Below are 26368 nucleotides of genomic sequence, written 5' to 3'. Positions count from 1 at the left end.
AAAGACAAAAAGTAGTTTTTGACTTCAATTTTAAAAGCATTTAAAAATGTGACGTCTCTAAGTTCCTGAGGTAGACTATTCCAGATCCTCGGCCCCACAACAGCAAAGGCCTGATCCCCTTTTAACTTTAAATGAGTACGAGGGACAGTAAGCAACAACTTATTATTGGATCTTAGAGACCTAGGTGCTTGACGAACAGCAATGAGCTCAGACACATAAGCAGGGGCCAACTCATGCACTGCTTTAAAAACATGCACAAGAGTTTTATATTTTATCCTGTAGTTCACTGGAAGCCACTTGAGAGAAGCTATAATAGGAAACTCTCAGTCATACACTAACACTACTATACTGTCTCATGCACACTATCAAACTTTCTGTCATACACTATACCCTGTAACTTACATGCAGCAAAGTTTCAGAAGTGAGATACAGGTGCATCTCAATAAACTAGAATGTTGTGAAAAAGTTAGTTTATTTCAGTAATACAAGTCAAATTGCGAAACTCGTGTATTAAACAAAGTCAATGCACACAGACTGAAATAGTTTAAGTCTTCGGTTATTCATTGGTCTCACATTTAACAAAGACCCACCAATTCACAACAAATCAGAACATGGTGACATGCCAATTAGCTAATCAACTCAAAACATCTGCGAAGGTTTCCTGAACCTTCAAAATGATCTTTTATTTTGAGTTACTAGCCTACACAATCATGGGGAAGACTGCTGATCTGACAGTTGTTCAGAAGACAATCATTGACACCCTTCACAAGGAGGGTAAGCCACAGACATTCATTGCCAAAGAAGCTGGCTGTTCACAGAGTGCTGTTTTCAAGCATGTTAACAGAAAGTTGAGTGGAAGGGAAAAGTGTGAAAGAAAAAGATGCACAACCAGAGGTGGGTAGTGGAGGAATCAAGTCATTCCTTCCAAGTCACAAACGAGTTTCAAGTCAAATCCCAAGTCCTCAAAGAGTTAAAGTTAATGAGATAATTAAGTGACTAATTAAATGATGATTGTGCATTAGTAATGAACACCTGCTGTTAACAATCAACACCACCTAAGAAAAGAGAAACACAAGAACTACATCTGACTCCAGGCACAGCCTTGGATGAAATCAACTGGAAGAAAAAAAGAAGAAGAAAAAACACCACCATAATTGTGGTCAGTGTTTGTTTCAGTTGTGCTCTTGAGCCTTTTAACAAATCAAAAAAGTTTGTTTCTAAGCAATTTGAAGTAAACCTTGAAGTAGGAGATTAACTTATGCTTTTAATGAAAGGATGTTCTTGATTTAAATCTCTTTGGCTTACTAACAACATTGATTATTAAAGAAGAAAAAATTTTCATTAAGCAAATACATAACACATAAATATCAAAATAAAGAAAACTGTTTAGAATTAGGCTTTTAGACATTTATCATATGATCCTCAACAGTGATGAAAATAATTATTCAAATTGCAGTGCATGATGGGACTTTTTCATACATTGCAGCATGAAACAATATGTTGATTGTTACCATTGTTGAGTTTCATATGCTGGTCCTTGATGTCTGTGTGAGTCTAAAAAAATTAAATTAATTTCACTGTAAATATTACAGCAGTACCTCGTTTGTATGCTGCAGTTTCACAGGGTTAATTATGCAAAATCAAAACATACAAGGAAACCTAATGCCGTTTTGGATATAATCAAACCAGCTCATGATGACTATCAAATCACTGTATAACACTGATTTCTCTGCTTCACAACACTACACACAGTCTAACACAAAGTGATTAACACAAAAAGTCAAGGGTGAAGAGCCCAACTAAAGAAAACACTGATCTCCATGATGGTGGCATCATTTTAACCAATAAAACAGCAACATCTGATCCGCTGCAATTCTCAATAACAGCAGGTGTTCATCACTAATGCACAATCATCATTTAATTAGTCACTTAATTATCTCGTTAACTTTAACTCTTTGAGGAGTAGAAACGGTAAAAAAAGAGCCGTTCTCCCGTTTTTGGTTCTGAATCCAAAACGAAAAATGACAAAACCAAAATCAAATAACGGTCCGATTTTGTTTTTTTGAAATTCCTTTTTCCATTTTTTCGTTTGAAGATCTACATTGAAATACAGACAGGTTGGCCACGTGACCCGGAAATAATAGTAAATATGGCCTATCAAAATAAAAGCCAAGCTTTGAGAACGGTCATAATATGCAGCGCTAACGTTATACCAGAGTAACGTTAGAAGAAGAAAAATCAATTAATAAATAGCCTTATATAAAACCTGGACCGGAATAAATATGTTAGAAACAGTAGTTTATTACAGCTATTTAATATCGTGCCTATCCAGACATCACCAGTCACGTTTAATGAGCGCATTGTTTGGCTCAATACAGTTGGTAATATAGGTTAACCTAAGAAATTATTGTGTGTGCAGAGTTGTTACTGTTAGCGCTATATTATATAATTAAATTTATATTTAATGTGGTTTCCACCGTAATGGATAACTGTTCCCCCTTTCTACCAGCAGGTGGCAGTATTTAAATGACTGACTGTATGGTGTCTTTGGTAACTGTTTTAAATCAAGATTACTGATACAGATGTATTTATTGTTGTTCATTTTATTTTGTTTTTGATTTTATTTGCCTTTACAGAACCCAGGGTTTCAGAAGAAGAAAACAAATATGTACTGCTTAATTACAGGGAAATGTGCCAAAACATTTTATGTTTAATGTAATCCTGCAGCTATAAAACAATGGCATATTGGATTTTAATATTTGTATCAATATAAGTGTTATGTAGCTTCAGTGAAGATGTAACCAGCAGGAAAAAAATCTATGGAGGTTACTGTCATACAATATAGAACAAGAGGCTTATGACACCAGAGATATATAGGGGATACAAGGGAATGTTTAGACATATCATTACTATGACTACAATTTGTATTAAAATTTAATTATTACAGGCAATGGGAATATATAACTATTAACACACTGTAACACTAACAAGTGAAATGAGACAGATGAAAATTGCTTGAGACAACTGTTGAAATATTTGTTGAAAAATATTCTGAATCTTGCAGATGTGATGGAAAACCCAGTTGTGGCACCGTGCTGCCGCAGCCTCGTTGGATGCCGGGTCTGCGTTGAGCAGTGGGCAACTACCTCTCCGCACTGCCCAAAATGCAGGGACGAGATGTTCCAAGAAAAAAAATTGAAAATTACAGGGATGGGGGAGATTGTGAATGTTTTGAAGGACACTATTAGTTAGGGAATTGCTTTAGTTAGTTTTTATTTTAGGTTTAGGTTTTAAGTTAAGTTAAATGGTTAAGTTTGGTTATGTTCATCTGTTATGTTATTTTATGCAATTAATAAATTGCTCAATTTTATTTTCTATTATTCTCACTTGCAGAACTCCTTTTGTTGTATTCATTTTATGTTATTTTTATGCAAATAATAAATTAATATAAATATTTTAATAAAATAAATTATGTTCACTTGCATGACATACTGCTTGTTGTCTATTATACACACTAGAACCACACACCCCACTGGACTGAAGGCCTATATGTGAGACATGTTTTTAAATTTGTGAGTGTTACAGTCAACTCCTAAAACTTCACACAGTATAATAGCACATGTAAATCAGACAATCAAACATGAGGAGAAAGAGCTCATTTTATTGAGTAGGCTAATGCCTTAAGCAGCTGTGCTAAGAAACGTGATTTGTGAAAGCACAGTTGTAATGAAAATAATGGGAAGTGTTTTAATTACAGAACATAAATTAATATCTCCATGACAGTAGCTCGCACAAAGCAGACACAGTGCCATGTTTACTATTACTTCCGGGTCACGTGGACAACCTGTCTGTATTTCAATGTAGATCTTCAAACGAAAAAATTTGAATATTCGATCTCTACACGTGGGCGGGAATAAAACGCCCCTCTCCGCTGATTGGTCAACCAATCATTACAACATAATAAGAGTCCTAAAAACATAATAAGAGTCCTACACTTCTACAGATTCTTAGCGTGTTTATTTCTACTACATTTTATCTCTTTCTCTTCATCAAACAGCCAGGGATGCATTTCCCAAAAGCTCATAAAAACGATTGTACTACTGATCTTAATATTATGGTCTGTTTCTCAAAGACATCGTAACTTAAGTAGCACTTGAAATTAATCATAGATCTATGAGTGCTCTGGAGTAATAACAAAGCCCTAAGTGCATCATAAGAACAGATTTATGCAGTCACCTGCAGGACAATCAGCAGATTACACCTTTAACTTTATTCAAGTGCAGTGTGATTATAATATAATGATTTGATTGTACTTTACTGTACACGTTATTACTCGTTATATATATATATATATATATATATATATATATATATATATATATATATATATATATATATATATATATATATATATATATATATATATATATATATATTAGTGGTGGCATAGATAATTTTTTTAATCTAGATTAATCTCACTGTAATCTTGGAATTAATCTAGATTAATCTAGATTAAAATGGCTCATTTGAATTCTGCCGAAGGCATTCAAATTATGTTCAATAAGATGTACTTGTTAGTACTGATAGAGCTGTGCTGCACTCAAGCATAGTAGTTTGACGACGACTCTTCCCCTGCCCTACATCAGTGCTTGGCCCGGCATCTTCCGCACTAACTAAGGGATGCTTTGCGTGGTACTTGAGACTGGATGAACTCCTACAGTAAACTAGGCTAATTCTGCATTGCACAAGTTGCAAACAACCTTACGCCTGTTTCATACATACTCCGTCTGCAGTACTATGCGTTGCATCCGTCAGTGCGTTCCAGGAGCGGTGCGTCTGCAGCAGTGCAGCGATCGTTTACGTACCGAGTCTATTTTTGCTGTGCTGCATGCGCTGAATTAAAATGACAGCGCATTGTTCGCGGTAAAAAATTAACATGGGTTGACACGGAAATGCAGTAATTTCACAATAAATGAATACTAATTAAAGGCTTCTGTGTTATACACGCAACACATGGGTTTTCGGCTAGGTTTAAAACAAGAAAAAGAGCACCTTTAGATAAACGAGGCAACATGATTTAGGCCTATGCACTTTTATGGAAGCAGAAAAACAAAGTTTATTAAGAACCGTGCGATTGTTTGTAATAAAGATTTAAATGCAAAAGGCGCGAGAGTCCACTGTTTTTGTCAGTGGTGCTTTAATTTTAAATATTTGCGATATCCCAACAAGAAATGTATACACCTATAGGGTAATTGTTGTGTTTAAATGTTTTGCCGCTTGCTTGAGCAGCTTATTATACAAACGTCAAATGCATGAATAATATGTTATTTATATTTATTAAGTTTAAACTAATGTCTGTGATTATGAAAGATTGTTGCTGTTCTGTGATAAGAGTCCTTTTTTTATTTTTTTTTTTACATGGTTTGAAAAATAGAATAATGAACAAATGTTGTTTTTGTGGACTAAACAGCCGCGGATCAGTAGCGGACTGCAAACGCGCCCTGTGTGAAAGCACAGTGAGTCCGTGCTGCTTCTGCACCACACACACACGGACTGCATACGCACTGCACACGGAGTATGTGTGAAATAGAGTTGTGACATCCGTGACATATATATACATAATTTAAATAATTAAAAAGGGCAGAAAAAAAAATAGTTTCCGAGTTGCCTGGAACGCAGAATTATTAGGTTAACATTTAAATAAAGGAGCGTGTACTACAATTACGTGACATTTTCGTTTTTTCATTTTTCAGATTTCAATATTAAATAAAAAAAAAAAAACAAATTATACGAAGGTACACGAACCCGGATGTTGTAGTTTACATCATGATGCAAAATTTAATCCAATTCAGACGGTCAAGGTGTAATAATATGTAAATTTATTAAAAAGAATATAGAGAACAGAAACCACAAATCATAACTTGGAAATAAAGTTCTGGATAATAGTAACAACCTTCAAATATAGAAAATGTAAATCCAATGTTAGTACATTTTTAATAACAATCCATTTATGATGGATTGAACCCAACCAGTCTTAATCAAAACATTAATAAAATTGTAAGTAAAACATAAACAGTTATTTGTTTTAAATCAAAAATACCAAAGTATTAAGTATTAAAATATTAAAGTATCAAAATATCAAAGTATCAAAGTATCTGAATTTCAAGGTATCTGAATTTGAATAAAAAACCTGTGAGAGTTCTAAGTCTGAGTCTAAGAGTTGTTGAGTGAAGCCAAAGAAGAGGAAGTGAGCTGAAAAGATAGAGAGACCAGAGTCTCAGAAAGTCAAAACCCTATTCTATTTTGCAGAGTCTATCTTATATACTGTTGTTCTAGACATAAGTCGTCATCTGGCTATCACTATAATAACACCTGACCTTTAAAAATAGTCTAGTCAATGTCTCGATTTTGGACTTCTTCCTCTTTTAGATTCAAAGTATCATACTGATAATTCTAAGAAATATTGATACAAAAGAACAATACGTGCAGTTCAGCTTAATATGCAAAACAGACTCAGCTGACTACGCAGTTAGAAATACTGTGAAATTACATATGAAATATACCATAAAGTTTACCAAAAACATTTTGAATATAAAGATGAAACCTATTAATATATATGAGACAGATCATTACAATGAAACATAAATTTTTTAACTTTTGAAATAAAACTTATCATTATGAATAGAACACATTTTGAGTATGTGACTTCTCAGAATCTCTCAACAACACTTGGGTTTAATTTAAATACATGGACTTCTTCTCAGAATCTCTATCACCATGTGGATTTCTTAGAATCTCCACACACCACATCATGAGACGTAAAATAACTTCTGAATTCAGCAGAAATTGAGCAAGTTGTCTGGGAGAGGCTATTGCTTAAAACAGTTCCTGTTTGCTTTGAAACCATGCCAGTTAGGTAAACTCCTCGATTACATCCCAGTCTGAGAGTTAAAATCCGTCAGGAGTCTGGGGTTAGTCATTGTTAATGTGTTTGTGTGTTTGTTTGTGTGTGTGTGTGTGTGTGTGTGTGTGTGTCATAGTCTGCAGTGGGAACATTCATTATGAGTATGAGTTCAGCCAATAGCAACGCACGAAAATATCAGCGTAGTTGAGGTGCAGCTGCGAGCGCACACTGTGTCTCAACATGCTGTAAATCTATTACGACTAAATATTCGAACATGATTTCATGTGTAAATTTAGTCCATTACTGGCTTCTCCATAGTTTATCTTTCCTGTCTTCTCTTTTCCATTTGTATTCTTACAAAGCATGAAATAAAAAATGCGACGCCCATTAAAACCGAAAGAACGCACAGCTGTAAAGACAAGTTTCCTTTTTTGGTCAGTTGTTTGCATATACTGTCAGCTAATGATAACATGAAATACAAAGATATGACCACAAGCGCTGCCGTGACATCATATCCTCTCATAGCAATTTGACCCTGAGCCACGGGATTGTTTCATGACAGTAAGACTGGAGACATCACTATCTGCTCTTTCACCTTAATTTTTTCAGCAATGGACAAAATAGAAAAAGTTGTGATACTACTGATTTTACTGCAGAGTGAGTATTTGCTTTGCTTACCAAATGAGGTTTACAATTTGTTAATTTTCATAATTGTATAACTTTTTTACATTTGGGTGGACAGACATGAAATGAATATTTTGTGGTAATGATCTAATAATGAAAATGTTTTATATACTTACTGTCAGTCAAAAATATCGTAACCTCTTTAAAACAAGATTCATTTAAAATGTAAAACTTAAATTGTACGAAGTTGTACTTTCAGACATCTTCAAATAAGTTTATTTTCCTACTGCATTACTTTTTTTTTACTAAATTGAAATTGAAAAATTCCTATTTGCCAATTTAAATAAAATAAAATAAAATAAATAAGGTTAAGATTATTTATTTAACCAGCTTTGCTTCTCAAGTATATGTATTTATTTTTAAGTGTTTTTTTTTTTTTTTTTTTACTGGAAAACAAAGATAGATAGATAGTTAAATAGATATATAGACAGAAGGTGTATTTGGTATAAAGTCTAAAAAGGGTTGGGTTCTCACTTGCACTTATCAGTATTGTTTGAAATATACCGACATACTGCTGGCCAAAGGAAAGGCTTACCAATGTCAAATGTCTATATTTATATCTATATATACAAAATAGGCAAAAATGATCTAAAATCACAGCTGAGAATGTCTAACTTTTCCCGCAGGTTTCTGTATTGCTCACACTCAGGGTTTTAATGTGGGGACTGCAGAAGCTAAAATCTTCACAGGTCTTGCGGTAGAAGAGTTTGGTTACACTGTACGACAGTTGAGCAATAATCAAGGAAAATGGTAAGATATGTGACACACCAGACATTTTTTCTAAAACGTGTTAAAAATATATAAAAATACATTGTGGATCTGAAGTCTATTTCTGGAAATATCAGACTGATACTCTGAGTCACAGTTCAAACCCAGATTACAGTGAGAAAAATGAGACAACAACTTTGTTAATGACTATTTCCTGCCTGGAATACCAGGAATTGTCTTTTTTTTTTTTCTAAAGGAACATCTTTTAGCACTCCACTAATCTTAAATGAATAGTTCACCCAAAAATGAAAATTTTGTTTCTTCTGTTCTGAAATCTGTTCTGATGAAGCAACAAACTCATTTACATCTTGAATTACCTGAAGATACATTTTCAGCAAATTTTCATGTTTGGTTGAATTATTCCTTTAATATCATAAACATAGCTGGCAAAAAAAAATTTTATGCAGGAAAGTCTGTTTGCAGAATTTCTTTGCGTGCATAGAAAAATGGTTATTTCTGCTCAGGCTGCTGGTGGGTTCTCCCTGGAGCGGATACCCTCAGAATAGAACAGGAAGTCTCTATAAGTGTGACATTAATGCTTCCATCTGCCAGAATCTAAACCCTGCAGGTAAATTTCTCTTTATACAGTTATAAAAACTATTGTGGTATTACCATGGGTTTTGGGACATGAAACAATAATAATACCATGAAGCACAAATGGTATGCATGGTAGTTTATGAATACGATATGAGCACTAGCCAACTGTTTTACTGACATCATGATACTTTTTTGGCAGTTCTTTAAAATCCATTAAAATTTAATCAGTTGAATTTTGATTTTTTCCTAATTGTCATGTAAATATATCTGTGTCTTCACAGACTCTGTCAGCATAGATGGTGTGCAGAACATCAACGTCAACATGAGTCTGGGCCTGACTCTCACTCCAATAGCTAAACCTAACACATTGATGGTGTGTTGTAGTAGCATTGTATCACCATCAGGGGCTCTTACTAATTTTTAAAAGCATTCATTCAGTTGTTTTGATACTCAAGAGGCTCTGCCATGGATTAAACTGTACAAAGTTCATAGTATAAATGTTTGTGTTTCAGACGTGTGGTCCTCTGTGGGGTCAGCACTGTGGCAGTCAGTACTTTTACCCAGGAGTCTGTGCTGACGTGAGCCCACAGTTTACGCTCCAGGCGGCTTTCTCTCCTGCTGTTCAAAGTACATCTTTTTTTGTATTGTCAGAAATTTATAAAATAATTGGTTGAGTAAGTAAGTCATTCTTGATCTGAATTTCTCATTCAGCTTGTGGTGGGCCCATGGATGTTGCCATTGTTTTGGACGGATCAAACAGTATATATCCATGGCCTGACGTTAGAAACTTTCTCATGAAGCTTTTGGAAAATCTTGATATTGGACCAGATAAAACCAGAGTAAGTACTCTAATTCAGCTTATTCTGATCCAATTTATTTCTTTGATTCATATGATGTGACTTAATTTGCATTTTGTTTATTTTGTAGGTCAGTATTATGCAGTATTCAAAGGATTTGTCCTTTCTTTATAATTTTACTTCTGACCAAAATAAAGAAAAAGTTCTTTCAGCAGCTTCTGATATTGAGCAAAAAACTGGAATAGTAACCAACACTTTTGCAGCACTTGACAATGTCAGGTATCCTATCCCCTACAAACTATTGTATTTTATTTTATTTTATTTTATTATTTTATTTTATTTTATTTTTTTGTAAAAAAAAAACTATTTTATTTTATTTTATTTTATTTTATTTTATCTATTTTATTTTATTTTATTTTATTTTATTTTATTTTATTTTATTTTATTTTATTTTATTTTATTTTGTGGGGGAAAAAAACATTTTGTGATTGTTTGTGTTTCAGACAAAAAGCTTTCCTACCAGAAAATGGTGGCCGTCCCGGTGCCACTAAGGTGTTGGTTGTGGTAACAGATGGAGAATCTGCTGATGGTCATAAAGGTCAAGAGGTCATCGAGAGATGCAACAGAGATGGCATCATTCGCTTTGGCATTGCTGTGAGTGAGCGAGAGCTCAGCATGAAAAAAGCATTACATTAATAAAATAGAAACTTTAATGTGATGATATTTTCATCTATAGTATTATATATAAATATGAGAGCATATTGTGAAAGGAAATGAGTAATGAGATTCATTGCAGAAAATAAACAATATAAGGATTCATTGTTTTAAATTTCATATTAAGGTACCCAGTTTACAGTTTAATTTTTTTTTTTTTTTTTTTTATAGTTTTTTGGGGTTTGAATTTTTAGAATATGTCTTGAATTAAAGGTATTTTGTTTTAGATATTTTTAATGGAAAGTAAAATTTGAATTTGACGTATTACTGTCATTTATGAAATTACACAGATTCTCAAGCAAAGTGCCAATATTCAACTATTCATCAAGGAGATTGAATTGATCGCTAGCACTCCAAAAGAGAACTACATGTTCAATGTGTCATCAGAGAAAGCACTAATCAATATCGCAGAAACTCTGGGGGAAAGAATCTTTAACATTGAGGGTAAATCTTGCATTCATATATGCCCAATTAAATAATGCATTTGTTCATCCAGTGACAACAGGCCACCTTTTTAACCTAAAAAACAGCTTTAAATTATGATAAGCATTTGATGGTTTTGTCTTGTTTGATTTGAGGCACCAGTCAAGGTCAGGAATTTCAACTGGAGATGTCCCAAGTAGGATTCAGCGCACATCAGACCAATAAGAAGGTGAAATAATCTTTCAGCATGTCTGATTGAGTAGTCAAACTAATTTGTAATGTACCATACTGATTCACAAGAAATTAAGACATGAAGGTATGGAATTTTGTCCCGCAGGATGTGATCATGCTGGGTGCTGTTGGAGCGTATGGATGGAGCGGGACCGTCGTCCATCAAACAGCTGGGAAACCACACATTTTCCTCAAAAATGCTTTTGAGAAAATCCTGGATGACAGAAATCACAGTTCATTACTTGGTGAGCTAGCCAGAAAATGAACTGTAAAGTCATTTTCATTATAAAAAGCAAATAAAGAGGTCATGTAACTTTATATTCACATCTTTGCTACAGTTCAAAAGTTTGGGGTCAGTAAGATTTTATTTTTAAATAAATGAATACTTTTATTTAGCAAGGATGCGTTACATCGATCAAAAATATTATTTAATAATTTCAAATAAATGCTGGTCTTTTTAACTTTTTTTTTCATTAAAGAATCCTAAAAAGAATGGAAATCACAGTTTCACAAAAATATGAAGCAGCACAACTGTTTTCCACATTGATAATAATAAATATATCTTGAGCATCAAATCAGCACATGATGAAGGATCATGTGACATTGTTAACTGGAGTAATGATGCTCAAAATTCAGCTTTGATCACAGAAATAAATTAACATTTTAAATATATTCAAATAGTAAACAGTTGTTTTAAATTATAATAATGTTGAACAATATTACTGCCTTTAACTGTATTTTTGATTAAACAAATTCCTAACATTTTCCCCTGTCATGTGCTCAGGATACTCTGTCACGTCTGTGATCGACGGCTGGTCTGAGTTTTATGTGGCCGGTGCTCCTCGTGCCGCTCATAGAGGACAGGTCATAGTTTACAGTATCAACAGCCAGAATCAACCCATCATCATAAGTTCACAGAGAGGAGATCAGGTGAACTTGTCTATTTGTAACCTTTAATGAGCTTTAGTTTCATTAGACATTGAAGTCCTGTTATAGATCATTGTGGTCTGTGGTTTGCAGATTGGCTCTTATTTTGGCAGCGTTCTCTGTCCTGTTGATGTGGACACTGATGGTGTGACGGATCTGCTGCTGGTCGGAGCTCCGATGTACATGAGCGAGGAGAAATCTGAAACCGGAAGAGTCCACCTCTTCACCATTACCAAGGTGAAACAGGTTTACTGTTCAGAAAGCTAATCTTCACTCAAAGCAGGTCCAAAAAAGACTGTCCATCTTGCCTCATATTGTTCTCAGGGCATCTTAAGCAACCAGGGCAGGTTAGAGGGACCCTCCGCATCGGAGAATGCTCGGTTTGGGACGGCCATCACTGTGGTCCCTGATCTAAACCTGGACGGCTTCAGTGATGTGGTGGTTGGTGCTCCGCTGGAAGGCAATGGCCAAGGTGCCATTTACATCTACTATGGAGACAGAAAAACCATCAGAAAGCAGAGCTCACAGGTAGAATGCACTAATAATATTTTTTTTATTTTTATGTTTTTAGTTTAGTTTTATTATAATTTTATTTTAATTATTTTAGTTAAAGTTTCTTTTTTATTTGCAGTTTTAGTTATTTTAGTACATCAGGTTAAATTTAAAGAAAACGAGAAATGTTTGACTTGGCAACTATCTGAAATCTTATAATTTGCTTATTAATATTTGAAAAACATTTGTCCACTAAAGGAAAGATGGTGCAAGCTACTTTGGAATAAAAGAAGCACAAAACATGAAATGATATCAGGGAGAGGACTCTCATACTGTATTATGGTCAATAAGTCTTTTAAAATGTTAGATAATTTGATCTTTTTATGACAAGGCAATGTTATCTCAGGTTATAAAATGTCATGTGGTGCAACTCCGCAAAAATATGAAATCATTAATTATTCATGAATTATTTGTTTTGAAAAAAAAAAGAGTCATTAAAATAGCTTTTCTTGAAAATGGTGTAAATGTTTTTTTTAAAACATATATGAATACAAAGAGTACATTTGTAAGAACTATTAAAATATCCTCTTTTTTTCCTTATTTTTCAGTCATAGAATCTTGTTTTTCATTTCAAACAAGTCTTCTTATTTTGCTGTCTTGTTATTTTCTGCAGAAAATACTTGGATCCAAACTGGACCCGCTGCTTCGGTTCTTTGGACGATCTTTAGATAGTAGTGGAGATATGAACGGTGACTCAATCCCTGATGTTTCAGTCGGAGCGGCTGGGAAGGCAGTGCAGCTCTGGTGAGGATCTCGGTCTAGTTGTTTAAGAGCTATAAAATCATAATGAAACTGTGATGTTTCATACATTATTTGTGATCTCAGGTCAAGGGGAGTTGCAGTTGTCACAGCAGCAGTCTCCTTCAGCCCTGAGAAGATCAGCATTCTGAGTAAACCTTGCATTTTTGGAGGAAGGATGGTGTCGTGTGTTACTGCCAAAGTCTGTTTCAGGTCAACATTTAGACCCACAGTAGTGGGTAAAGTAGGTAAGGTCGTCTCTCATGTGTATTGTATCTCATATACAGTATGCTGATTTCCCCAAAAATCTCCATGGAAGTGAATGGAAATGCACTTTTCTTCAGATATCAAATACAACTTGACGCTTGATGCTGACCTGCAGTCATCTAGAGCCACTTCAAGAGCCCAGTTTGACAACTCAGAGCGTCTTATTCAGAAACCTGTCAGCGTCTCTGACAAAGAAACCTGTGTAGATCATAATGTCTATGTGCAGGTGAGTTTTAGCCACTTGCCACATGCCTCAGACATCTGTTCAGAACAACAATACTCACTGTCATGCCCATAGCCAGAGGTCACCGAGGTTCGGACCTAGGTAAATTTTTAATGTTCAAAAATAAAATGTGTTCTCTAAATGACTAATCTGCTATTTAAAGCTCCTCATGTGTCTGCATGTATAATTAAGTTTAGACAGTTTGCAAGAACGTTAGCGCCCATGGTGTGAAAATGAGTGGAGCACTGTGAGACGCTGAGCGCAGCTGTGTTGCCAGATCCAGTTATAATAAGCGCCTTTGGACTTGTCTTTTCTACTTAATTTGACACTTTAGAAAGTTAATAGAGTGGGAAGTTGCAGTTCAGGGTTAGCAATATCTTTATCTTGTCTTATTTTCAAAAGATTTGAACTCATTTCGGTTTATTTTTTATTTGTTATCTATTTTTTGGTTTTTATTAGTTTATTTCGCAATACCTGGCAACACTGTCAGAACTTGTGATTTAAACTGAACTGATAGTAATCAAAAGAACCCACAGACATGTTATTGGTGACAGGATACCACATTCGGTAAGGCAAACGCAGAAAACAAAAACAAAAACACAATGATATTATCTGTCAGCAACGTTATCAACGATATCAAAACAATAGCATATGACACTATAGAGCAGAGATCTGTAGAACAAGTATGTTACGTCTATGCTATTTCATATTGTAGTTACATTTTCACAAAATCAACAACATTCATATTGGCACTAGACAAAATTATCATCTATATAGCAATGGTTATTAATGAAAACTATAACAGTAAAAGGCCTATGTATTGCTTAATGAATAAGAAACAACTGATAAAATTATATACCCCTAACCTAAAGTAATGGTGCAATGTGATATAACTTAACAATGCTTATTCCTTTCACAAACATCTACATATCTGTCTCTTTTAAAGTGTTTAGTGTATATAAAGAGTTGTATGTGGGGTTATTATAGCACAATTCCCACCCGGACCTCGCTAATTTTCAATCCCTGGCTATGGCCATGATCACTGTACTTCAGATTTATTTCATTTAAAAGTGCTTGAATGATGAATTTACATCATTATTTTATTGTTTAAAAGAGACTCCTGATTTTGGTAGTCCAGTTGCTTTGCGAGTCAACATCAGTCCACAGAATCCAGACACCGGCCCTGCCATGGATGCATTTCAGCCCAAAGCGTGGGAATTTTTTGTAAGGTTCCCTCTGAATTTAATTAAGAGCATCAGTCCAACATGAATTGTTTCAAAGATTTTAAACTGTCAAAAATATATTTCTATTTGCTCAGATCCCTTTTTTAAAGGACTGTGGCTCGGATGACAAATGTTCTTGTGACCTGAAGCTGACTGTGAAACCTGTTAATGTATCAAGGTAACCTTACACACGAACACACACACACACACACACACACACACACACACACACACACACACACATATATATATATATATATATATATATATATATATATAAATGAAATCTAATAAAAATATCAAAACCTCATGACCAAATTACTAAAACTTAAACTAAAATTAAAATGATAACTGGAAATATAAAAATAACAGCTATTTAAAATTATTTATAAATGCTATGATAGTATATAAATAATGCTCAAATATAATAAAAGCTGTCTATTCAACTTTGTATGAGGGCCAGACCAAAATTTTGTCATATATTATTCATTAATTTCCTTATAATGATTACTTAAAAATGTAAAATAAATAAATAATTTAAAAATAAAAACTAAATCTAATAATTTTTTAATAAAACATACTAAAGAAAGATATTTAAAACATATAACATTATTTGTTTATATATGACAAATGACATTAAGTGACATCAGAGTACTGTGAACATGCAAATGTGTTAAATTATTTAAATTAAGTAAAAAGTCATATAGGTTATGCTGAAAAAAGTTTGGGAATCTCTGCCTTAGTGGAGAATGACAGAATGTTTGTTATTGTGAACTTTGCCTTTAAGAGTTAACTAAAAACAATCAGTGACTACCAGCAGGGCTAGGTGTATTATGTTATTAAAGAACCAGAATCCTGAAATCTAAAAAGATTTTGTTGTGTTTTGCAGCTCATCTGCCCTTCTAGTCAGACCTGACAGAAGAAGAATGTCCTTCATCGTGACAGTAAAGAACATGAAGGAAAATGCATACAATACAAGAGTGTCTGCTAACTTCACCAGTAACCTGTTCTACGCCTCTTTTACACCACCTGTACGCCCACCATTTCATGTTCTGGCATAAATCTGCTCTGGTTTGTGTAGGAGAAACTGTATTTGTGAATCTTCCTGCTTATGTGTGCAGGGAGACAACACTGAGGTGAAATGCAGTTCAAAAACAGGCTCTCTCGACTGCCAAGTTGGATACCCAACCCTGACGCTTGACCAGACGGTAAGAGAAAAGTGTCTGTGTATGTCTGTACCTGGTGTAAAATGACCAAATGTCCCCACAAGTACAGCAACACCAGTACATTTTGACCTCGTGGAGACATTTTTTGGTCCCTGAAAACAGCTTATAAATCATACAGAATGAAGTGTTTTGAAAATGTAAAAATGCAAGTTTTGTGTGAGAGGTAGAGATTGGTTAAGAGGAAAGCAAATACATTTAGTACAGTAGAAAAACCATTACACTTATCCCCTTAATGATAGGGATACGTGATTTTGTGTGTGTGTGTGTGTGTGTGTGTGTGTGTGTGAGCATACAGATGTTTTCTTTAATAAGTTCAATTTGTCTAATCAGGTAACATTTGAGATCAATTTTGACTTCAACCTGAATCAACTAGAGAAACAGGCTGTTGTGAACTTTGAAGTGCAAAGGTAAAAATATTATTTTTAACACATTTCTGTTCTAACTTTTGTGTATCTGTTTGGTTTGACTGTAAAAAACCTTACATTACTTTTTCCAGTGACAGTGAGGAGGAAGTGACATCTGATAACAAGGTCTCTCTCTCCATCCCAGTCCAGTACGATGCTGAAATCATCCTCACAAGGTCAGAGGTCAAACTAATGCTTTGATAACCTTTATCTGCTCTAATTTGGTTTTTGAAAGAAGTCTCTTCTGCTCACCAAGACTACATTTATTTGATCGACAATACAGCAAAGACAGTAATATTCTGAAATATTATGACGATTTAAGATAACAGTTTTTTATTGCAATATATATTAAAATGTAATTTATTTCTGTGATGGCAAAGCAGAATTTTCTGCATCATTACTACAGTCTTCAATGTCACATGATCCTTCAGAAATCCTTTTAATATGCTGATTAGCTGCTTAATTATTATAGTGTATTACTGATGCTCAGTTATTGATAATGGTTCTTATTATCAGTGCTGCTTTTTGAATTGTAATGTCATGATTTCCACAAAAATATTGAGCAGCACAACTGTCCCCTTTCGATACTTCACTCATACTGCATCTGCTTAAAGATGCTATGGGAAAAACTCTGAACTGAAGCCTTATTGAATCACACAGTCAAACTGCATGGCCATCGGTTTGTGCAGTGGATAGAAACGAACCAATGGCTTGGCAGCAGTGCTGCATGAACCTATGGCTGTGAAGCCCGCCAAAGCCCGCCAGAATGGGCGGGGCCTCTGGCTATATAAGCGGCTGCTTCACCATAGGATTCAGATTTCTTCTCCTTCAGCAACGACTACTTCGCTGATCTCCACTGAACTGCCTGCTCGCCGTTGACACGCTATGCAAGCAGAACGCGACTGCCGGTTTTTCCCGCTGCAGAGCATCACTTCCCCTGCTGCCATCCGGCAATAAAAGAGCAAATTTCTGAGCAAGTTTCCATGGCGTTGATGCAAATGCCATCATGTCATTGCAGCTCTGCACGCTGATGACGGCCACAGTGAGTGTGTCGCGTGTCTGGGGAAACCCCATGCTGTCGCAGCGCTCGCTGAGACTTCATGTTCTCATTGTGAGAATATGTATCTCTCCTCTCTGCGCTCACAAATAGCTTTCTTTTCTGAGAGTGATCCCGCTCCTTGAGCCCTCCTGTTCTCTTCCTCCCACGAGCCTGCGAGGAAGAAATAGTGGGGCAGAAGAGTGCAGCGCCAGGATGAGAGTGAGCTTACGTCGGCTCAGCCCCCGTGTACCTCACTCTCTCCACCCAGAGAGGATTCCCCCGTCCTCTTCACACAGCCTGATCAGCCTCCCTCTGCTGCCACTAGCGACCTGATCTTGTTTGTTGGGAGTGACGAAGAGCTGCTAGATGACAGCATGTCTCTTTTGCTGAGCGTTTCACTGAGGCACATAAGTCGTCCCAAGCGGTGTGACACTTCCTGCCTCCTCCTCTGCAACTGCCAGTCGCCCCAAGCAAGTGCTGACTCGGCAGCCTCTTAAAGTTGCTCCTACTGCCGTCGCCGCTCAGCCTGAGAAGCCTGAGCCCCGACACCATTCCCACTTGGCCACCAGATGGTATCAGTTTAATAACACACGGCTATTTCCACAAGTTCGCACAAAGACCCCCGCACTTTAGCGGAGTGGTCACCACTTCAGTACACTGCAAGGACGCTCACATTCTCCGCACCGAAGTAACAAATCTGCTGGTGAAAGGAGCCATAGAGATCGTTTCCCCAGCTCAACGTGACTCAGGGTTTTACGACCGTTACTTCCTCGTCCCCAAAAAGGATGGCGGCCTTTGCCCCATCCTCGATCTAAGATGTCTGAATCATGCTCTCATGAGACGGCACTTCAGAATGATCATGCTGAAACAGATCCTCTCACAAATACGCTCAGGGGACTGGTTCTTTTTTCTGTATCTGAAAGATGCTTACTTTCACATCTAGATAGCCCCCATCACAGGCCGTTCTTGAGATTCACCTTTGAGGGTGTGGCTTACCAATACAGGGTCCTCCCTTTCGGGCTATCCTTAGCCCCTCGCACATTTATGAAGTGCATGGATGCAGCTCTCTTCCCTCTCAGACAGAAGGGAATCTGCATTCTCAGTTACCTCGATGACTGGCTCGTTCTAGCCCAGTCAGAGGCGGAGGCCTTGCATCACAAATCCCTGGTCCTCAGCCATTTAGAATGCCTAGGGCTCAGGGTGAATTTTGCAAAAAATTTGGCTGTCTCCCAGCCAACGAGTTTCATTCTGGGAACAGCACTTGACTCTGTGGCAATGAGATCAACAATGGTTAAGGAGCGCGCCACGGCTCTACAATGACTCTTGGCCTTTTTCAAGATCGGTGTCTCTCACTCCCTAAAGATGTTCAAAAAGCGGCTGGGTCTCATGGAAGCAGCATCGCCAGTACTAGAGCTGGGCCTGCTCCACATGCACCCCCTTCAGTACCGGTTGAAACCACAAGTTCATGATCACCTACGCATCAAGGTGAGCCAGCCCTGTGCCTCAGCCATGACCCCTTGAAGGAATGTGCACTGGATGGAATGGGGCGTCCTGCTCTGTATGGTTTGCAGAAAGAAGGTAATCTCGACAGATGCATCCAACATGGGTTGGGGTGCTCTGTGCGAGGGGAAACCCACATTCAGCCAATGGTCGAAGGCAGAGAGCAGGCCTTATATCTCATATCAACTGCCTAGAAATGCTTGCAGTTCACCGAGCCTGCCAGAGTTTCCTGCCAAACCTGAGGGGACATCACGTGCTAGTCAGATCGGACAGCATGACGGTGGTGTCATATGTGAACCAACAAGGTGGGCTATCATCGACGTGCATTTTCAGGCTAACTTCTCAGCTGCTAGTATGGGCTCAGCGCAATCTCCCTGAGAGCAGTGCACCTGCTAGGCAAACTGAACCAAGGTGTGGATATACCTTCAGGAAGCGGAATCCCCTCAGAGGAGTGGATGCTTCACCCGCAAACAGTTCAGACAATATGGGAGATTTTTGGCAAAGCGGAAGTAGACCTTTTCACCTCAAAAAACAACTCTCATTGCCCAACATATTTCTCCAAGCATGAGGATGCGTTATCCCTCGAATGGTCCGACCTCTTCCTTTATGCTTTTCCTTTATGCTTATCGTTCTGATTCCCCAGGTAATCAGGCGGTTCAGGGACCAAGGACACAGAGTTCTATTGGTAGCCCCGCTTTGGGAGAACCAGCATTGGTTGGCCGAACTGTCACAAATGCTGACATTGGCCCCATGGCCTATCCCCTTGAGACAGAACCTCCTTATTCAGGTGGGTGGAACGATATGGCATCCACATCCAGAGCTGTGGGCCCTTCATGTTTGTCCACTCCACGGGAGCCTGCAAGCCTTCTGGAGTGTGTGCTAAATACTATTTCTCAGGCTAGAGCCCTGTCTACAAGATGCCACTACAACTCCAAATGGTTGGTGTTTTCCGCTTGGTGCTCGAACCGTGACGAAGACCCATCGGTTTGTGATGTATCAGTGATACTGTCATTCCTACAAGAGCTGTTGGATAAGAGTCGTTCCCCCTTCACGCTCAAAGTCTATGTAGCGACTATAGTGGCGTCACACACCCCTATATCAGTAGGGAAAAACGACCTTGTCATGTGTTTTATGAGAGGGGCCAGAAGGTTTAACCCGCCATGCCCCCTCACTGTTCCTTCATGGGACCTTCCCACTGTACTAAGGGATTAAAGGGTTCCCCTTTTGAGCTGCTACAATCTATCAGCCTAAAGGCCTTGTCGCTAAAGACTGCTCTGCTTCTAGCATTAGCATCAGTAAAGCACATGGCCGACTTACAGGCACTCTCTCCGTAAGACCCAGTTGCCTGGAATTTGGGTCTAACGACTCTAAGGTCGTCCTGAAACCAAGGCATGGCTACATACCCAAAGTGCTCTCCACATGCTTTATAGCACAAGTGGTTACTCTCTCTGTGTTGCCAAACACAGAGGAGGATCGAGAGTTGAATCTGTTATGCCCCGTTAGGGCACTGAGAGCCTACACTGAGCGCCCCGCACCATTTAGGCAATCGGAGCAGCTCTTTGTCTGCTTTGGTGGCCACGCCAAAGGGCTTCCGGTCTCAAAGCAAGGCTTTCTAAGTGGATTGTGGATGCTATTCAGCTAGCCTACTCTTCCTTGGGTCTGCAATGTCCCATTGGAGTAAAAGCCCACTCGACTAGAGGGGTCTCCTCGTCCTGGGCATGGTCTAGCGGCATGACCATTACAGACATTTGTGCGGCGGCCGGCTGGGCTTTGCCGTCCACATTCGCTAGATATTATAATCTAGATATCCCTGCATTGCATGCAAGGGTGCTTTCTGTATGAGGTCACATTTCTGATACTTATAGTTTCGGTGCACTTTGGCCAATCTTTGCCCTAGGCATTGGAAATTCTGCTTGTGAGCGCTCGACCTGCTTGGTGCTGAGGCTGTGCAAGCCGGGGCGATGAAACTTGGTCAGACGGTCATTCCCCTTCTAAGCACAGCGTGCTTGAACTGTGTCCCCATAGCGTCTTTAAGCAGATGCAGTACGAGTGAAGTACCAAAAGGGAACGTACTTGGTTACCAACGTAAACCTCGGTTCCCTGAGATACGGGAACAAGTACTGTGTTCCGTACCATGCTAAAAAGGCTGCAGAACTCAGTCGTTGCTTCAGTCGAAGTAATCTGAATCCTATGGCGAAGCGGCCGCTTATATTGCAGGAGGCCCCGCCCATTCTGGTGGGCTTTGGCGGGCTTCGCAGCCATAAGTTTCGTGCAGCACCACTGCTGAGCCATTGGTTTGTTTCTATCCACTGCACGAACCGACGGCTGTGCAGTTTCACTGCGTGATTGAATAAGGCTTCAGTTCAGGAGAAAAAATAGTTTTTCCCATAGCGTCTTTAAGCAGACGCAGTACTCGTTCCCGTATCTCAGGGAACCGAGGTTACGTTAGTAACCAAGTATGTTTTCAACGTTGATGATAATAAGAAATGTATGATAATGCAAAATGCAAAATGCAAAAAAAAAGTATGTTTTTGACCTCTATCTAAAGATTAAAATAAAAACCAAGCTCATAATGCTTGACTACTTGAATTGCAAATTTGAAAAAAAAAAAAATACCTTGGCAACACCAACCACACAATAATGTGATAAAAACATTCAGAACACCTTAGCAACTGTATCAAAAAGCCCTGGCAACCACCAACAACACACTAGCAGCATGGCAAATTTTTGCACAGACAAGCAGCACTAACATTTTTTTGTCATGTAAAAACTATAGTTCCCTTTATTCATTTATTTTTTCAATTATTTTTCAAGACATAAACTTGGATTTTTGCGGCATTGGTCCTGAGGATCAAGTCAAACATACAGTCTCAGGTTTCGATGACATTGGCCCAGAATTCAACATATTATTACGAGTGAGTCAAAAAAATGTGTATTTAACATTAAACTAATATGTCTTGAGTTCCCTCTAGCGTTAACAATGTTGAACTATGCAACAGTTATTTGAAGCATGTCTTTCTGCAGGTTTCAACTGGAACTTTCCCAGTCAATCAGGCTCTTCTGACCGTCTTGCTGCCCAACAGCACCAAAGCTGCAAATCCTTTACTGTATGTGACCTCAGTCAAAACGGCTCCTGTAAGTATAATGCTCTATTAAAATATGTATTGAAAAATTTTAATTATTCTAAACTTTCTATACGAATAAAGTATTTCATTGCACATGTATTTATAAAATTGTTTTGTAAATACCAGACTGGGATGAAAAAACAGGACATTTAATCTCTGTTTCTGCTGAGTAGGCTGTAAATGTGCAGTGTGACAGCAGTCATCTGACTGACCCACTGAAGATCAGAGAGAAAACACACACTGCCAGCTTCACTAAAGAGAGCTTTAGAGGGACAACAGAACTGGTCAGTATGCATGTGTGTTTATATTATATTATACATGCTCCAATATGCATATTCTAGATGTTTTTTTTTTTTAAGGTAATAATACTCTTATTCAGCAAGGATGCATTACATTGATCAAAAAAATGACAATAGAAACATTTATAATGTTACAAAAGATTTCTATTTCAAATAAATACAATAATACTGAACTTTCTATTCATCAAAGAATCCTGAAAAAAGTACTATGGTTTCCTAAAAATATGAAGCAGCACAACGGTTTTTAACACTGATAATAGTAAGATATGTTTCCTGAGCAGCAAATCAGCATATTAGAATGATTTCTGAAGGATCATTTGACAATGAAGACTGGAGGAATAATGCTGAAAATTCAGCTTTGATCACAGGAATCAATTGCATTTTAGCAATATATTACAACAGACAACTGTTTTTTTTTTTACATTTTAAAGGGGTCATATGATGCTGCTAAAAATAACATAATTTTGTGTATTTGGTGTAATGAAATGTGTTTATGCGGTTTAAGGTTAAAAAAACACATTATTTTCCACATACTGTACATTATTGTTTCTCCTTTATGCCCCGCCTTCTGAAACGCGTCAATTTTAACAAGGCTCATCGCTCTGAAAAGCCAGGTGTGCTGTAATTGGCCGAATGCCTCAATGCCTCTTAACATATTGTGATGCCTTGTCCGGCCAGAGCGACGAGACATAAACATAAAACCTATTATAAACGTGATATAAACATGATTTCTAGTCATGTCTTCTTTTGGAAGGCAAAAACAAAGTAGTTTCGCTTTCTCAAAGAAACAGCGTCACAAACCACGGACTTGAGTTAGCAGAGGCCGGAGGCCTAGAGTGAGCCGCGGTCTAGAGTGAGCCGCGGCCGGCTTGAGTGAGCAGAGGCGGGCGGCTTGAGGTGGATTCTACGAAGGAGTAACTTGTGCGTGCGGCAACCACATGTGATGACCCCGGGCTGGACTTCGCTTCATCCACGGTGAAAGCCCATTCTGCGATCCACAGCGCTAAGTTGATGTATTTCCTCAGCGACCAGCACGGATCAGCTCCAGGCATGACGAAGCGGATATTGTCCTCTTTTGGAAGGCCAAACAAAGTAGTTTCACTTTCACAGAGAAACACACAGCGTCTACATGACATGGTGGCAGCGTCGGCAACAACAATACTACAACGAGAATAAAAGGTACGCCTTCTTTCTATGCGTGAACATCTGGGCGGCGTTATGCAAATCTTCCCACATACTGACGTAGATATGTGGGGGCATGTTAGAACGAGCCGTTTCAGGAGGGTGTGGACGAGTCTCAACTTTTATAAAGAATATCGATTTGAGACTTTAGTCTTTGCAACTTTACCGATCTTCTTTATTCACCAAGAGCTTGTAACACTCCAAAGAGAAAGGAAAATTTGAAATCGCATCATATGACCCCTTTAATAATATTTCACAATATTACTGTTTTCAATGTATTTTTGATCAAATAAATGCAGCCTTGGTGAGTTTTTTTTTTTTTAATCCTACCGAAAACTTTTGAACTGCAGTTTAACAAACATTTGTTCATTTCCAGAATTGTAATGCAGCAAAATGTGAAACCATGACTTGTGTCCTCAAAGATCTGAAGATGAAGACCAACTACTTTGTAAACATCACCACAAGGCTCTGGAATGGCACATTTGCCTTTGTGAGTGTCTCTTGAACTGTTTTATCTCCATCTAGCATTTCTGATATCTGTCGTGAGCAGACGCTTTATTCCACACTCCATGTTTATTTCCTTCAAGCTGATTTTCAGACAGTTTTAGTGGCTGGAAGCTCCGAGATACAAACATCTCAGCCTGACCTCATAGTCGTCACACACAAACAACAACAGGTCAGTTCATCCCCCTGTCTATCAGTTGTGTTAAAGATATTATCAACCTTGCTGAAGAGACCAGCTTGGCTTAGAGTGATTTTCACCGGGCGTTTTTTTCCCATTAAAAAAAACCCCTGAAACATTTCTTAAAATTATAAAATAAAATGCAACTGATATTTAAGGACAATATTTTAGCTTCCACATATATACTCTGTGTGTGTGTGTGTGTGTGTGTGTGTGTGTGTGTGTGTGTGTGTGTATGTGTTGATATGCTTTATCTAATCTTTCCTGACTCTGCTGCAGATAAAAATTACAGTGAGTAAAGTAGGAGCGATTGGAGAGATTCCTATTAGTATTATCATAGGAAGTGTCATTGGTGGCCTCCTACTTTTGGCTGTAGCTATGGCGATCCTATGGAAGGTATGTGCTCTTTGTTTTTGCATGAACTGCAGCTACTAATACACTGTAATTCTGACAAAGGAAAATGTTTAATCATAATAAAATACAATATCGATGATGTCACACAAGGTTGGCTTCTTCAAGAGACAGCTGTTGCCACAGGGAACTCAACAGGACCCGGCAGAACAAGAGGGTCTATGTGAGAATCCAGCATGAACGGGACATACACGCTCACCTCTGTGACTACATGCAAATAATGTTACCTCGAATTGTACAGATTAATAACTGTTATTCAGTTGACAGCCATTCAGGTTCTGCAGGAGGTCTGGGAGGTAATAATATTACTGTATTTTAAAGCATCTCACGATTGTTGACTCTCCTGGACTTGCTTGTTTGGTGCTCAGTCATAATTAGGCTCCAAAAGAATGAACAAATGAGTTGTTACATACATGAGAGCCAGAATGTGTCTCCTTAAAGACAGAGGGGGGGTGGGGTGAATGTCTGAATTTCACACCTCTGTCATTTCCTGCTTCCTTCTCGTTCTGACTTGCTTCAGTTTGTACATAGTTCTCAGTTAAAGCATAACAAAAAAATATGTAAAAACATGTTTTGAAGCTGTTTTAGATTCAGATTATTATTAGTGAAGTGTGTCTGAGACGTTTACCTCGCTCATGCACAAACCCCCAGTATGATGACGCACACACTGTGGTTATAACTCCTCTATATGAAATATGTATGATGAATGACTCTTATTTTGTGATTGTTCAAGCCCCGAGGGCAGATTAAATGATGCTCTTTAAACCTTGGTTTTGTTGGCTAGTTTTTTTATTTTATTTTGCCTCTTCTTTGTGGCTATTCTGAAATACTAAACATAAAGTTTAATGGGCATTTTTTCACGTTTACCAAAGCACTTATTATTCAGCATACAGTGTTGCTTAAGATTTTTCCCACTCCTCCTCCCCCCTCATCACCCCCTTCCCCCCCCCTCCTCCTCCTCCTCCTCCTCCTCCTCCTCCTCCACCACTACCTCCTCCACATCATCCTCCTCCTCCCCCTCCCCTACCCTCATCCCCCTCCCCCTCATCACCCTCCTCCCTCCTCCTCCTCCTCCCCTCATAACCCTCCCGCCTCCTCCCCTCCCCATCACCCTCCTCATCCACCTCCCCCTCCCACTCCCCCTCAACACCCTCCTCATCCACCTCCCCTCCCCCTCCCACTCCCCCTCATCACCCTCCTCCCTCTCCCCCCCCCCTCATCACCCTCCTCCCCCTCCCAATCCCCCACATCACCCCTCCTCCCCTCATCATCCCCTCCTCCCCCTCCTCCCCCACATCACCCTCCTCCCCTCATCACCCTCCTCATCCACTCCCCCCCCCTCCCCCCCCCCTCATCACCCTCCTCCTCCCTCCCCCCATCACCCCCCCTCATCACCCTCCTCCTTCTCCCCCCTCATCCCCCTCCCTCCTCCTCCTCTCCTCCCCCTCATTACCCTCCTCCTCCTCTTCCTCCACCCCTCAACACCCCTCCTCCTCCCCCTTCTCCTCCCCC

The 26368-nt window shown here is 38.4% G+C and overlaps 1 protein-coding gene across 1 annotated transcript; it reads left to right on the top strand.

Annotated features, from left to right (window-relative positions):
• Positions 1 to 7413: 7413 nt before the first annotated feature.
• Positions 7414 to 25621, top strand: LOC109070515 (integrin alpha-2-like). Its single transcript, XM_042764802.1, has 30 exons — positions 7414 to 7561; positions 8215 to 8338; positions 8821 to 8924; positions 9175 to 9266; positions 9406 to 9520; positions 9605 to 9732; positions 9821 to 9969; positions 10194 to 10344; positions 10695 to 10848; positions 10983 to 11056; positions 11165 to 11303; positions 11843 to 11988; positions 12079 to 12222; positions 12310 to 12513; positions 13151 to 13281; positions 13363 to 13523; positions 13620 to 13768; positions 14879 to 14989; positions 15084 to 15166; positions 15878 to 16019; positions 16110 to 16196; positions 16545 to 16621; positions 16711 to 16794; positions 21970 to 22072; positions 22182 to 22292; positions 22456 to 22566; positions 24140 to 24253; positions 24350 to 24439; positions 24725 to 24841; positions 24950 to 25621. Exons 1-30 carry the CDS (start codon positions 7516 to 7518, stop codon positions 25034 to 25036), a joined length of 3528 nt encoding a protein of 1175 aa, XP_042620736.1. The 5' UTR covers positions 7414 to 7515; the 3' UTR covers positions 25037 to 25621.
• Positions 25622 to 26368: the final 747 nt, after the last annotated feature.

Source organism: Cyprinus carpio, chromosome A10 (genome assembly GCF_018340385.1).
Source record: "Cyprinus carpio isolate SPL01 chromosome A10, ASM1834038v1, whole genome shotgun sequence".
NCBI classification, from domain to species: domain Eukaryota; kingdom Metazoa; phylum Chordata; class Actinopteri; order Cypriniformes; family Cyprinidae; genus Cyprinus; species Cyprinus carpio.
The sequence above is the reverse complement of the archived record's forward strand: the minus strand, read 5'-3'. Positions and strand labels throughout refer to the sequence as shown.

What these genes read in the sequence shown, in the direction of transcription:
- LOC109070515 (XM_042764802.1), top strand. Translation starts at nt 7,516, where the DNA reads ATGGACAAAATAGAAAAAGTTGTGATACTACTGATTTTACTGCAGA. An exon ending in AATTCAACATATTATTACGA is followed by an intron (nt 22,073 to 22,181) that starts GTGAGTCAAAAA and finishes GTCTTTCTGCAG; the next exon opens with GTTTCAACTGGAACTTTCCC. An exon ending in TCACACACAAACAACAACAG is followed by an intron (nt 24,440 to 24,724) that starts GTCAGTTCATCC and finishes ACTCTGCTGCAG; the next exon opens with ATAAAAATTACAGTGAGTAA.